The following is a 15,083-nucleotide window of genomic DNA, read 5'->3' on the forward strand; positions in this document are numbered from 1 at the left end:
AATAGTTACATGTTTAATCATCTAGGAATTTATTTAAGCCCCCCATTATTATTAATTATTATTATTATTATTATTAATTTATTTAATACCCCCCCAATGTTCAGCACAAAGTTACGCCGATGGTTGGACAATTTATAACAAGGGTGTCAAACATAAGGCCCCGATCGTCCCCCGGGGATTACTCCAATCTGCCACACTGGATAGCTTTAGAATATAAGAAGTTTTACAACTTCTCCTGTTGATAAAGACTTCCCCCCCCAGTGGCTATTTATAGTGCATCACAGAAATTAAGTTATTTAACAGTTAAATAACAGAAAAGTGCCTGTTTGTTTTTTTTTTGTTTTTTTACAATCTACTATAGAAATGTATGCTTTTTACAGTGGGCCCAGAAAACTGAAACTCATTTCTATTTTTATGTAATTTGACATATTTTTGTCATACAGTTTAAATCATGCTGACACATTTCTTCTTCGTTTACTACAACACCATCTCTTTATCATGTAGAAAAACTGAGAAATACTGTTGAAATCTGTTTCTTATTTCAAGACATCTCAGCTAAATGTGTAGTTTAACCTCTTTACACTTTACACTCAAGATCTGGGCCGCATGGGACACACCGTGGAAAATCAGTTTGACGTCCCTGATTTATATGCATTAACGTGCTTGTCATCTTTGTCACCAGGAAGCGGGCCGAGCCATGACAGATGGTGTACATATGATGATAAGAATGTGGTGGATGGCGTGTACTGCCACCCGATCGGCCACTGGATAGAAGAAACGGGGCACACAGATGAGATGAGGCACACCACCAACTTTTACTTCAGTGTGGCTGGTCAGAAGGCCATGCATTTCTCCAGGTAATACAGTACATATACACGCTTTCTACATGATGTTCTAATCATAGGATAATTTGCAGTGTTATGCGTTCGTACACTTCTTAAAATTTCGGTATGTAAAGACAGTTTTTTGCACTTTTACTAAGTAATTCTATGATGATCACAGTTTAGTGGGTTAGGAAAGGCTGGTTTTATTTTATTTATTTGTTTTGGTGATTGAGGTTTGTGATTTGTGATAGAAGGATAGCAGCGAGACTGAAAGGGAACATTTAAAGGATGGTAGTGAGACCTGCTGTGATGTATGGTTTAGAGATGGTCGCTCTGACAGATTGACAGGAGGCCAAGCTGGAGGTGGCAAAGACGAAGATACTAAGATTTTCATTAAGAGTGACTAGGATGGACAGAAGTCGAAATCAGCATATCAGAGGGTCAGCTCTGGTTAAGCAGTTTGAACACAAAGCTAGAGAGGCAAGGCTGAGGTGGTTTGGACGTGAGCAGACGAGGGATAGTGTGCGTATTGGACAAAGGATGGTGAATATGGGGCTGCCAATCTGGTGACAAAGAGGAAGAGCACAGATGTTGAAGTAAAGGCGAAGTATGCTAGCAATAAGGTCAGATGGACACAACTGGTCCATCTAATAAATAGCTCTTTAATCACCATTTTGCAACACATTTCCTTTACTCTGTGTTGCATCTTTTCTCTATAATTGTTACATCTGAGAAATCAACTGGAACAGCTTTGAAATTAATAATACATTTTATTTGTAAAGCACAAAAATGGGCATTTCTATTAAAATAACCCTCATGACTCAAGTGCAACGTCAAACTAAGATTAAGAAGCAATGTGATTCCACTGTAATTATATGGTTGACATAAAAATTAACGATATAAGTTGAGCTTAGAGTGACAAAAACTCTGAATCTATATTAGAAGATGGTCAAACAAAATTTAAAAAAACAAGCCTCACAATATGAATGGAGTGATTTAAAGAAGACACAGATGAGGCGATGCGTATTTCCTCAGGTCATTCCACTTCTGAGGAGCTCTAACCGCAAACACCTCCTTTGTCTTTAAGCATAAGGTGAGAACAGTTAACAGGTTCCTGTCTGAGGAGCTAAAGAACAAGCCTGTTGGATACTTTCATGGTTGTCAGTGGGTGACAGGTCTGGGCTGCAGGTAGGTTAGTTTAGCGCCCCAGACCCTTTTGATACGGAGCTTCCTTCTCTGAAAATGGTGTTATTGGGATGACAGCAAATGTTGATCCAACTATATACCTCATGAGGCAAAAGCCAGCTCAAGCCAGCAGTAAAGAAAAAAAAGGATAGCAAAGTCAATCTGGCAACCTAGTGGAAAATAGGGTGTAGTTTATAACTTAATAACCTGAGGTGTAGAGGTGCTAGTACGCACATCTTGTTACCCTCAGACAGAGCCTGAGAGTCACCTGTGGTCCATCTGCGTTTCAAACAAGTCTCACCTCACTGAAAGTAGCTCCATGTTTAATATACAGATGTGGGAATGATTTATATATTTGCTCTGCAAACTCTCTGCAAGTAAGTGGATAAAAAAATCTTCTCGGAAATATAGAAGTATTCCTTTGGGGGGTTCTTTGTGATTTTTAGCCATTTGGACATTAATATATTCTTTACACCATGTCTAAAACTTCCAGATTGCTACTCGTGTTGTAGCCTGGAGTATATACAAATGGAGATCCACACCACTGCTCACTCCCAACACCACACTTCCTCTTCAGCCAGATACGCGCACACACATGCATAGACGTAATAATGAAATGCAATGATTTTTGAATCTTTTCTGCAATATTTGCCTAATAATGCTATAAAAATTAGTTAGCTCCTCTGGGGGAAATTAATATCTATATGATTGTTTCTTTGTTTCAGAATTAAGTTTTGGTAATGTTGCCTTCTTTTGTCGGTCTGCAGTTTTAAGAGAGACCAAAACAAGGCCAAAAAGAAGAAGGTGGGAGGTCCCTCTGCTGGAAACTGAGCCTTGGATATTATCACTATGTGGCATGTGTCTTAAAAATTATGCCTCCAAATAGTTACTTGAACAACCTTGAGAATTGCATCACCCTGTCTTCTTACACTTTTCTTACAGTTTTCAAACTTAAGCATATTCAGCAACGAGCCTTGTGCTTTCATCTGTATTGTCCATGAACGCCTAATTTCTTCTCCGTTCTGACACTAAAACGTCAGAGAAGATTTCTGCGAAGTACTTCAAGCATTAGTCGTGTCACCGTGTCCTTTCTTCCTGATAGTCATTGAGTTTAAAAACCTTCATTCTTTACAGGACAGACAAAGCCTGGTTCTCGTCTTTGTTTTTTAACCTTGCCGTTCCTCATTTAGTTATAACTCCTCTGTCACTTTTAAAATGATTACCCATAAAAAAGGTAGACCACTAGCAGTTGTATTATCACCTCCTTAACCTTGCTTGGGTTCTTAAGAGAGAGGAGATGGCATGGTTCAGAATTCATTTGGATTTCTAAGGCAATTCATACAGCGCTGGTTACTTGACTGATACGTTATTCTCTTGCATTGCTTACATTGGATTTCAAGATGGTTTAAAACTGTGAAAGTGAGAAAAGATGAACTTTTAAGTACAAGTGTATTGTTAAACATATGGATATTAAGAAAGTTAATCTCGTAGTGTTGTTACTATCCTTTCTTGGGTCAAATAAGGTGTAAAAATAAGATCCAAACACCTGTTGTCAGAACATTTTCTGTCTTTTGCTACTCATTTCATGTTCAGGTTGTAGCCAATGAAAATGAAACTTCTGTAGATGTCCTTTGCCTAAGAACTGGTGCCATAAAAAATATTATAAAATTATATAATAAAAGTTATTTTAGATAGTTTGAAGGATGTGTAGTACTGTGCAAAAGTCTTGAGGCATCCTACATTTCTTTATATTTTGCTTACAAGGAGCCAGACCCTCTTGTCAGTGTTAAGAGGCTTAACACTGACCTATGAATCATTCAACCATAAAAAGGGAACCTAACTCAGGGGATGAACCAGTCTTGTATGTCTCCTTCCAAAATCTAAGGAAACTGGATTAGAAAATGATGAAAAAAACAAGTGGAAGACCTAAAAAATGTAAAAAAACAAAACAAAACCTGATGAACAGTATCTGAAAGTCATGTATTAAGAAAAATCCAGCACAGACCTGTCAAAGGCCCTAAGAAATGCACGAGGCCCAACAGTTGATCTATCTACTGTTAACTGAAGGCTTCTTAAAGATGGTCTTAATAGAAGGGTGGCCATCAAGACGGGACAATGACGTTAAAGCTGAGATATGGCAAATTACAGTCAATTGCAACAGGTCCCGTGGAGTGATGGATCCAAATGTGAAATGGTTTTCTTTGTTGGTTGTTGGGAATCTTATCAACATTGATGGAATTATGAATGCAGAAAACTACCATCAGATTTTTATCCATCATACAATATCATCTGGAAAGCATCTAATGAGCAGCAGCTTCATTTTTCAGCATGACAATGATCCCAACCACACTGCCAATGCAGTAAAAGCATAGCTGGGTAGAAAGAGACCAAAAAAAGACTATCATCCATGGATTGGCCTCCCCAGAGCCTGCATCTCCACATAACTGGAACAGTCTTGAATCATCTTGACAGAGAATGGAATAAAAGGCTGCCACATCCATAAAATCCAAACTCTGTTTCTGCCTTATATGCTGTATTTCCACGTATGTTTAGCATTTCAATAAATCTCCGCAACCATTTCCCATTTTCCCAGCAAAAAACAAAGAAACCTGGGGTAGCTCAAGAACTTTTTTTTTACAGTACTGTATGTTCATGTTTCAATGAGCGCTACATATTGGTCTTAAATGGCAGAGACCAAGTAGTTACACAGCCTACCGGTGCATGCCCTCCGTTTGTAAGGCACAGACTCGGTGCCATGGCATACCAGGCACTTCAGAAATTAGCCCCAGACCCCTGAGGCAGCAAGCACATAACTTGCATAAGAATGAGCTGGCTTGGCTTGTGCCATCAGGTTTTAATTTGTGTCCAAAGACCTTACAAGGCTTATGTCAAGGACCTGTGTTCAATAGGAAGCACTGTGCCTTTGTATCTTCCCTGTTAATAGCTTTTTAAATTAGTCTCTCAGACCTTGCATCCATATAGCCCAAAGTGTTACACACACTCTGCAGTAAGTCATTATAACATTCGCAGGGAGACCACTCACTTTGTAGCTGGTAAGTCATCTGTCAAGCTCATATTTAGAGAGAAGGCCCAAGGCTTACTCAGCCTTTTTTTATGATGTTTATCATTTTTATTTCAACAGATTGAGACACTTGTTTTTCAGTTTGACTCACAACTAAAGAGCAGAGACAAAAAAGGCATCTTTCTCATAAGATAGGATATTACTGCACTTCTAAGTGTATGAGCTCATGAAAAGGAAAAAAATAAACTCTTAGAATCGTCCAGTGCATCTTCTGTTTCCATTTTAAAATAAACTAGTAGGAAAAAATGCTACACACATTCGAAAGATAACAAGAAATCAGGTTATACACAACTTGTTGTTTTTCAGTTTATATTGGCTGCTTGGTTCATATAATAAGAGTCCTTCCATCCATCCATTTTCTTAACCACTTATCAAGGGTCATAGGAGGGCTCCAGCCTATCTCAGCAATTGTCAACTGGTAACCAGTCCAACACGGGGATGACAGAGTGCATTTAGAATTGCTAATTTGTACCATAGCCAGTACTATGGGAGGAAGGCACAGTGGAAACAACAAGACTCCACACAATTCATCCACATATGACATATCGCTAAACTGTGATATGATGAGGTTTGTGGGGAGGGAAAAACAGAGGTGAAGTTAAGCTCCAGATACTTCCACTGCAGAGCTGCTCTGGGACATCAGGTATTAAAGGCGTCGCCTTTGTTTTGCCTGTCACGTCCTAGTTGCTGACTTTATGCATGCTAATGAACACCAGTGGAGTCTGCCTCAAACCAGAGTGGTCGGGAAGAAAATTAGGGGGATGAGGGGGTCAATAAAGCATCACTGCTATGAGGAAAAGTGTGAAGAAGGTAAGACAATGACACATAAGTGAACCACTTTTGCTTACTGTTGACCTATAATGGTCAGCTTTGTTCTGAAAGCTCTGTCATCATTGCTTTGCTTATAGGAGCACCTTGAAAGTCCTAGCTATTTCGCTGTCCATCAGCCTCTGTGTTACCTATTTTATTTGTTACCCACTGAGAGTTTTAGGCTCTCTTTATGGATTTTAAATGTGTTTTCACATTTCATTCTTCTTTATTCTTTATTATGCATATTATATACTTGATAAACACATAGTTAGAGACTGTGACACTTGAAAGTTTTTTAATGGATGGTCTGGCTGGTAGCATCTAAAAAAAATTGAGATGAAAATGCCTTGTTAGAAGGTTAGAACATTTAGCACATAATCATCACTTTAACATACAAGTAAATAATCAGTGTACACAACTTTTTATTGACCCCAGGGTGCTGCCACGTATTTGGCTGGGCAGCTGCCCTCGACAGGTGGAACACGTGACAGTAAAGATGAAGTATGAACTGGGAATCACTGCAGTGATGAACTTCCAGACAGAGTGGGATGTGGTGAACAATTCCTACGGCTGCCGGCGTAACCCCGACGAAACCATGACCCCAGAGACCATGATGCATTTGTACAGAGACTGTGGCCTTGTGTATGTGTGGCTGCCCACACCGGACATGAGCACTGAGGGTAAGGACGATTTTCTGGTCATACAAGGTTGAAGAAAAAGCCCTTTTTAATTTCTAGTAGAACCTCTTAAATGTGTTTAACCCCATTTCCGATTTCCATCTAGCGCTCATAAAACATTATGAACTTAGAGCTATTCAAAGGTTCAACATGAGACTGGGAATTCTGTTCGGAGGGTAAAGCCCGATGGACAGTAAAAGAAAAACAAATTGAAGATGTCCAGAAAAAAAAAGTTTTATAGTCTAGGTTTAATCCATGTGTGAGAAAAGCAGGCCCTATGCCTTTGATCAATTTAATTTGGACATTCATCAAGACAGAAATGCCCATTTGATAGCAATTCTTCCACAGATGACTGAGAGTGTGAGTACGGGATGAGAACAGCCTGTATCAGCAATTATATTCCATCAGCAATTACACAGAGCAGGATATTATAGAAGGAACCATTCATTACAAATAAAGATGCAGATTTGTTTGAGTGCAGTGGGACAAAAACTGTACCTGTGGCCTGCAAGTAGAAAAAAGTGTTGTGATTAGATAAATTATCAGCATATTCTTAATCTTAGACACTGGTACATGTCTAAGATGCTGGTTTGTTCTGTGAGGTCATTTTTATCCCATGATGAATTATTTCCAATATGATGGGAGCGGTCTGTCCCAGGATCTATTCATATGGAATAAGTGATCACTGTATGCTTGGATGAGGGCGAAAATGACCTCAAAGTCATCACATTCCTACCTAATTGAACACCAATGACGGATTTTCAGCATTTCGGTATGTTTCTTTATGACCATCATCAAAACATCAAATGAGAGACTATCTTTTGGAAAAATGGCCATCTATCCCTCCATTAGAGTTGCAAGCACACTGGAACTGTTCTGGCAGGATGCTGTGGCCAAACACTTTAATAGCAAATTTTGTTGGGGTTTTTTTTTCCATTTATTACCAATCTCGTTGGCCAGAAACTTTAAAAAACACATTTGAGCTATGGGAATGCATTCAGTCTTTCTTACCTATAGTAATTACAGCTACAGGTAACTGCCCCCAGCAAATGCACTGTTTATTTCTGTTTGAGTAATGTCAGTATAAAAACCACAGCCTGCAGCACAGGAGCATTACTGAGCTCGAAAAAATGTAAAGATTTAATCCATCAGGAATTAACTGACCTGTTGCTGCATGCCACAGACTGCAGTACAGACAGAAATTATGGAGAGGGGAAGAGGTTTCAGTCCTTTAATTGAAATAAGTAGGATAAGAAAAATACACAAATACTCAGTATCTCTTTTATGAGTTGCCGTCTTCTTCTGCAGGCCGGATCAGGATGCTTCCTCAGGCTGTATTCTTGCTTCATGGTCTCCTAGAGAATGGCCACACAGTCTATGTCCACTGTAACGCTGGAGTGGGGAGGTCGACTGCAGCTGTGTGTGGCCTGCTCATGTATGTCCTCGGGTGGACCCTGAGGAAGGTGCAGTACTTTGTAGCAGCAAGGAGACCAGCAGTGTACATCGATGAGGAAGCTTTAGTCAAAGCTGAGGCAGACTTCCTTCAAAAGTTTGGCCGGCTGCGCTCATCTATGTCTGACCCTGAAACATGAGATCCGAGTGGCTTTGTGCTTGAAATCTGAAGCTGAATCCTTTGGACTTTCTGAGAAATAAAATGATTGAAAACTCAAAACAATTCTTGATGTGCAAAATTTTAAAAATTAAAATCTGTATCTCGACTTTAATCCAATGTATCACTTCAGCCCAAGTATCTGAGAGTGTTCTGGCAGCAGAAATGTCAATCAATCCAACTGGTGTGTGAGCTTTTAAAAGCTGGGGTAAGCAGCATGTTTTTGGCGTCACTGGGCAAATAATCCCATCTAGGCTTTCGGCGTATTGTATTTTAAATGTTCTTAAGAGGTACTCGACTCCTGCTCCTCCACTGGGCTCTTTTTTCAGGCTTCAAAAACATCTAGTCTGTTATGGGACCTTAAAAAAAAGCAGAAAGGTTATAAAGTCTTAATAGGAATCAAAGTGTGGCGGTTCAGTGGGTACTTTTTATACCACTGACTAATCTTCTGCTGTATGAATATCGTGCATACACCCATGCTCATCTGGTTGGAGGGGATTGGAGAGAGATGACAGCTGCAGGAGGAGATGTGGCTTTTAAAAAAAATCTGGCTCCCCCTCATTCAGGGCCTTAACTCAGCCTTCAAAAATATACACATGTCCACATGGGTGCTTGTAAAGGCCTTTTCTTTTAATGCTTTTTGAAGTTTTAATGAACAAACAAAGCTGATGTTTTGAGCAAACATTAGGTGATCTTTTAAAAGTTTAATGCAACTAAATCGCAGGAACTATGCAGGTTGATATTTCTCATTTCCTGCGTGCAGGAAATAGGTCAATTATTAAGAGAAACATACATTTTCTGTGTTGTTTTGTGTTTGTTTGTTTTTTTTTGTCATTTCTGAGAATCTCTTCTTTCTTTTCAGAAAGGAAATTTGTAATTTCCCAGGTTTTAGAGATGGAACTTAATGCTGCATGAAAATGACTCTGTGCCAAAGCTACAAATGAAAATTTAAAACTAATATATCAATAATGTCTCTCCCTGTGTGTATGAGAGGAACTCAGCTCTCGGGCATCAAAGAATATAGCTCGTTCTCTCTCTCACTCTGAGCGCTTGATAGCATTTCATGTTTTATTTACCTGACAGATGCTCTTCCAATCATCTGCTGAATAAGAAAAAAAACATCTCTTCTAGACCGTTTTAATGCATACATAACAGCCCATTAAGACACGGAGCATTATTTGTTGTCATTTCTGAACATTTGACTACACTGTTATTGTGACGATGCTGCATTTGCTTTTCTTCAGAAGATGTTTTTGTTAAGAAAATTAGTGAATTAGAATATCAAAGATTTCTTCCCTCTAGCACAAATCTGTATACTTTTTTTATTAGTTTCTGTGAGTCTCTGCAGAAGGCAGCACCATTATGAGGGGATCAGCGGGGATGGGTGGGTGGATAGAGCTAAGCACCTGTGCTATTCAAAGTGAATCATCACGGTTTTCTAAAGATCTAAAAATATTCACAAAACTGAACATGAAGGAAAATGCTTTTCTATATTTATTTTCAGTTTTTTTGTTTTCTAAGGTATCAACATTGATTTGACAGAAAATCATGTGTTATGTTTGTGTGCATCTTATTGTATGAACAGTATATTAGTAGTGTTGGGCTTGCCATGTCTTAGATATCAAAGTAGCTGATAAACATCCTGTAATTATTGAAATGGATTACTGTCAATGATTGATCACAAAGCATCTGAACACCATATGATTTGCTGTTGCATGAAGTTGCATTCAAATTCAAGTACAGAGACGATTTGCAACTGACACAGAACATTTAAAAAATGAAAGAAAAAAACCCCGCCAGTGCACCAACACTTGTGTTGTGTCTATTATTTTGCCCTGCAATAGCTGTGCATGGCATCAGCTTGTATATACTCTCTTTGCTCGGTCTTCTAGATCCACTTCATGCTGAAAGCGTCACAGATCATTGCTTTTCATTTCCTTCTGCAGTTTACCCTCTGTTTTTTATGCCTTCATGGATCAACTGAGACCGACAATGTCTTCTATTTTATCTTTACTGTAAATTGAAACATTAATAATAAAACTGAGCAGTCATTTAGAAGTAACATCATCTTAGAGTTTGAGCCACATTGCGCTTTATGCTGTCTGTCATTTTTCTGTCCTCTGCTTTTCTCTCTTTCTCGTCACTCCAATTAGCAGCAGCAGGTGGCCCTCCCACCCTGAGCGTGGTTCTGTGTGAAACTCTTCCCCCCCCCACCCACTGTTGCAAAGAGCTTATTCATTTAGATGGATAGTTTCCATCTCTAATGTTGTAGGGTCTTGACTTCACAGTATACAACGCCTCAAAATGACTTTTGCAGCCATTTAGTGTTGGGTTCAAATGTTCAAACACATCTAAGCATTCACATCTCCCCCCTATGAGTAAGCTCTTGGCTTGGTGTTGATAATGCATTGGTGTAAAAGGTGGATAGCGTTCACTGACTTCAATTAAAATCTAACAGAGTACACTTTGTACTTCAGTGCAGTCCTCAGCATTCATGTTCACTATGTAAACTAAATAAAAAAGGATTTACTATATGATGCTAAACTGTGAAAAATAATGAGCACCAACACAGTTTTAACCTTGTAAACTTGAATTAAGCATTAAAGGATACAGTTAATCTTAAGTATACCCCCCACAGCTTCAAAAGGCCAGGCAGATCAGCGGATGGGCCCGTATTTAAACTAATTGGACACACATTATAATATTTTGACTTTTAACAGCCAAAACTGAATTTCTTCACATCCTAAGTTTTCTACACATCGAAGACTTTCACAACTGGTGAAATCTAATTAGTTGGAGAAAACGCCACATTCTGAAATAGGAGAAATGCCTGTAAGATGAAAACAAAATATCTTAGCTGTGCTCAGGTACTTTGAAATGATCTTCCCAGCTGTGAAGACTGAATCCCATCATTGTTTGCATGGACGCTGAATCCCAGCAGTGTATCAAAGAGAGAAATTACCCCGATATCTCTTGTAATGCCGGAAGGATCCAAATCAGAACTTCAGACAACTTTCACAACACACCCCTGCAGCGAGTTATAAAACATCCACCTAAACTGTAGACAGATATTAAAGACTATAGACTGATCCTGTAATTTTCTCAATGACCTGAGCTGTGCCACAGGTGAAAAAGAAATTAAACTGGAAAAGATTAAGTGTTAAATTCAATACTTTATAACAGCTCGAAATCAGGCTGTTTCAGATCAGTTCAATAGTTCTAATTCATTGTGAATTTTGAAAAGGGCAATCCATGACTTCAGACGCAGTACTGATTGAGTGCAGGCACAGTTTACGCCTCTGGTCAAATACACTGATATCAGCTACAACATTAAAACTACCCACCTAATGTGTGGTCAAAACAGCTTGGATCCACAAGGATACATTCAGGTCAGTCAGGGGTTTGCTCCAGGATGCTGGTAACAGAGTTGGGGTCTTGGTTTGTTTGGGCAAATCCTGTAGATGTTTGATCATACTGGTTTCTGGTTAGTTTTGATGCACTATGCTTCTTGTCACGCCATGGTTTTGAAATAACTATAACTGACATGGTTCAAATTATGCAAAGAAGATGACGGAGCAGACTAAATCTATCACATTCTAACACATAAATGTCACAACTTATAGGGAAATAGTTATTAAAAAACCTTTTACACCAAAAAGTACTGAATCTAAAGAAATCCTCCTTTAAAGTATATTTTTAAAAATTGATGTTATTGAAGTATAATCAGCATACAATCGAGTCAAAGCTTTTTTAATGCTAAGAGAAAATAATTAATAAAAACTATACAAAAAATGTACATGAGACAGCCGAGACAGTTCCTTTGAGGCACTTCAGAGTTCACAATTAGTTGAATAACTTCCATTTATGATCACCAATTCACTCGAACTGATAACCCAAATATCAATCTTGAATAGTACAGACTAAGAAAAACTATAACATTTTATAATTTTAAAAAGATGTATATATCCAACTGTGGATGTTTGCATGGCAAAAGGTAAATAGGATCAGAAGCCAAATTATCACACACTTCCAAACAAAAACTATGATACAGAGCACTGAGCCACACCGTCCATGGGCGCCCCCATTTTGGGTGTTGTGGATGGGAAAGAGTTGTTGAAGCTAAATTGAGATGCAATCAGCAGGCAGAAATATGGCTTCCTGCTGAGAAAGAGCACTATAGGTTCAATGTTTATGTTGAGAGTGTTGATGGAGTTGCACTGTTCCTTCTAAAAAGGCCAATCCATTGTTGATTATGATCATTCAGACAGAGATCTTTATCAATCATTGACAGCTAGTGATAGTGGTTAGACATTTTTGAGATGGTGTTGGAAAATATGATGGATCAAAATCAGAAAGTCTTGTCAGGTCTTTGCTTGATTTTTCCCCGTTTCTCATCTGCTGTAGATATCTTTTTAGGCCTGCAACTTCTTCTTTTGTACTCTTCTTGTCCAGTTTCCTCAAATTTTTAAGGACACGTTACACACCATGCTCATGTGTAAGTTTTCAGATTTTTGCACAGTACTGTAGATTAAACACAAATCAAGTTCTACATTCAAAGACAAATGTTTGTCACTTTCCAAAGATTTTATAACAAGGCTGTTTTCAGTAACGTGCCAGACACTCATACCATATCTTAAAAGGGATAATTAAAAGTCTCCTAATTCTTGCTTTTGTGTTTCTTAGATATGATGAGCACAGTTATTTTCCATATTTAAATATAAATGTTATTATCAAATAGAAATAAGCTGAATTTGTTTTTTCCAATAATACTTTGGTTCTTATATTTTGAATGTGAACTTTGTCCTTTGAAAAAGTACACGATTCATTTTCAGTGCAGTTCTATTAAGTTGAATGTTCACTCACCATCAAGAGGAAAAGCTGTTCCAAATGTCCAAGAAAGCCTACAAGTCACACACGCATAAAGCCACAAATGATTTATATTCATTGCATCAGTGTGGGTACCCCTAGTAAATTTACTTAATATATTCCTAGTCCATCATTTGCATGGTCTGGGCTCCATTTTCTTGAGAAAAATCCAGCAATGAAGAATTTGGTATTCACTTTCCCCCAGGCAGAAGTCCAACAACCCTGGCAGATGTTTGTCAAGTTCACACTTTGCAAAAGCCAGCTCAAAGTTCAGTTCATGCAGAATGAAATGAACCAAGTCATGTTCAGAGTTACAACACATCACAACAAATGCCCAGCTGTGGGAAGGGGGGGGGGGGGTATACAATGTAGTTTGCACGGACCCCGTGTGCTTCTGTGCATGACTGACAATGTTAGGGCATGTTCCTAATGAGACACTGGATGGTGTCCTAGAGATCTCCTGCCAGATCTGGACCAGGGCATCACTGAGCTCTTGGACAGTCTGAGGTGCAACCTGGCGATGTCGGATGGAGCAGAAACATGAAGTCCCAGAGGTGTTCTATTGGATTTAGGTCAGGTGACCTCCTGTCAGTGGTATCAATGCCTCCCTCCTCCAGAAATTGCCTGCGTATTGACAAAGGAACCCATTGTCTATACATTTCAACAAATGTAGGAAGATGTCATTTTAATGCCTAATAGCAGTCAGGGTGCTGTTGCTTTGCCTGTAGAGGTCTGTGCATCGCTTCATGTATATCCCTCCCCAGACCATCGCTGAAACCACTATCAAACCGGCCATACTGATTGATGTTACAAAGAAACATAATGTTCTCTACAGCTTCTCCAGACACTTTCACGTCTGTCACGTGTGCTCCGGGTGAACCACTGGATGCCAGTGGTAGACCTGATAATTCTGGTGTTCCATGGTAAATGCAAATCAAGCTCCACTGTGCTGGCACCTGACATACTCTGGCACACTGGAGGATGTTGGGCCAAATGTCTCTGATTGTTTGGTCAGAGACATTCAAACCAGTGGCCTGCTGGAGGTCATTGTGAAGAGTTCTGGCACTGCTCTTCCTGTTCCTTCATGCACAAAAGAGCAGATATTAATCCTGCTGACGGGTTAAGGATCTTCTGTTCAGTGTTCCTAAAATAAAAGTCTCCTGTAATGCTTTTATGTCAGGAAGACACAGCAAACCCTCTGGCGTTGGCATGCATTGCTGTGTCATCCTGGAGGAGCTGGACCACTGTAGTTTACAGGTATCGCCTCGTGCTACTAGTAGTGACACTATCATAACAGTCAAAAAAGATGAGAAGGGAAAAAATGGGGAAAAAATGTCAGTGGCCCACACTTTTAAAACCATTCCTGTTTTTTGATGTCTCATTGTTAATTTCATTAGTACAAAAAGTAGTTGAAACTGATTAACAGCCTCCTCTCTTACTTAACCAACCAGATCAATATCCCAGACATTTAATTGACTTGATGCAATACCCTGATTTAGTGGGTGTCCCTTTAATAGTTTTGGGCAGTGTATGAACTTCTGACTGAATAAATTGAATGGTTGCTTTTGAAATTCATGCTTCAGTGGCTGGAAGCTTCCTTAGTTGGATTTTTAAAAGCTTTGGTTTAATAAATGCAGCTTTGTATGTGAAGTTTGACAAGGCTATTCTTTGTCTGACAAAGAATTCTCTCATTACACGCCTATCTAGAGTTATTTAAAGTAATGGCACCAAACTTTTGTTCGCTGTTGCTCGACTGCAAAGAATCTTTTAATTTATAGGCACAAGTTGATGGAATATTAGCGACTAGAATCCCAGCCTCCATTTATGATACTCGGGCGTTGCATTCAGTTTGAGCACCTTACTGTTCATCAGAAAGAAAGGAAGGGTGGTAGGTGACGTAAAATGAGGAATGGAAGAAGTAAGTCATTTGCTTTGACAAGTTCTCCCCATAATCAGTCACCATGTTACTGTAGTCACTCGCTTTCTGTAAAATCCATTCTTGCTGTCAATACCCCTGTTGTTCTTGCGGT

The 15,083-nt window shown here is 39.1% G+C and overlaps 1 protein-coding gene across 1 annotated transcript in view; it reads left to right on the plus strand.

Moving 5' to 3' along the window:
* The window catches only part of epm2a (EPM2A glucan phosphatase, laforin), an 11,274-nt gene extending 1,034 nt beyond the window's left edge, over window positions 1-10,240 (plus strand). Inside the window, exons 2-4 of the mRNA XM_005734468.1 lie at window positions 683-857; window positions 6,337-6,581; window positions 7,887-10,240. Coding sequence (XP_005734525.1) covers window positions 683-857; window positions 6,337-6,581; window positions 7,887-8,170 — 704 coding nt within the window. The 3' untranslated portion in view covers window positions 8,171-10,240. The remainder of the gene's footprint in view (window positions 1-682; window positions 858-6,336; window positions 6,582-7,886) is intronic.
* Window positions 10,241-15,083: the final 4,843 nt, after the last annotated feature.

Source organism: Pundamilia nyererei, unplaced genomic scaffold, assembly GCF_000239375.1.
Source record: "Pundamilia nyererei isolate P.nyererei 1_Seehausen unplaced genomic scaffold, PunNye1.0 scaffold00058, whole genome shotgun sequence".
Lineage (NCBI taxonomy): Eukaryota > Metazoa > Chordata > Actinopteri > Cichliformes > Cichlidae > Pundamilia > Pundamilia nyererei.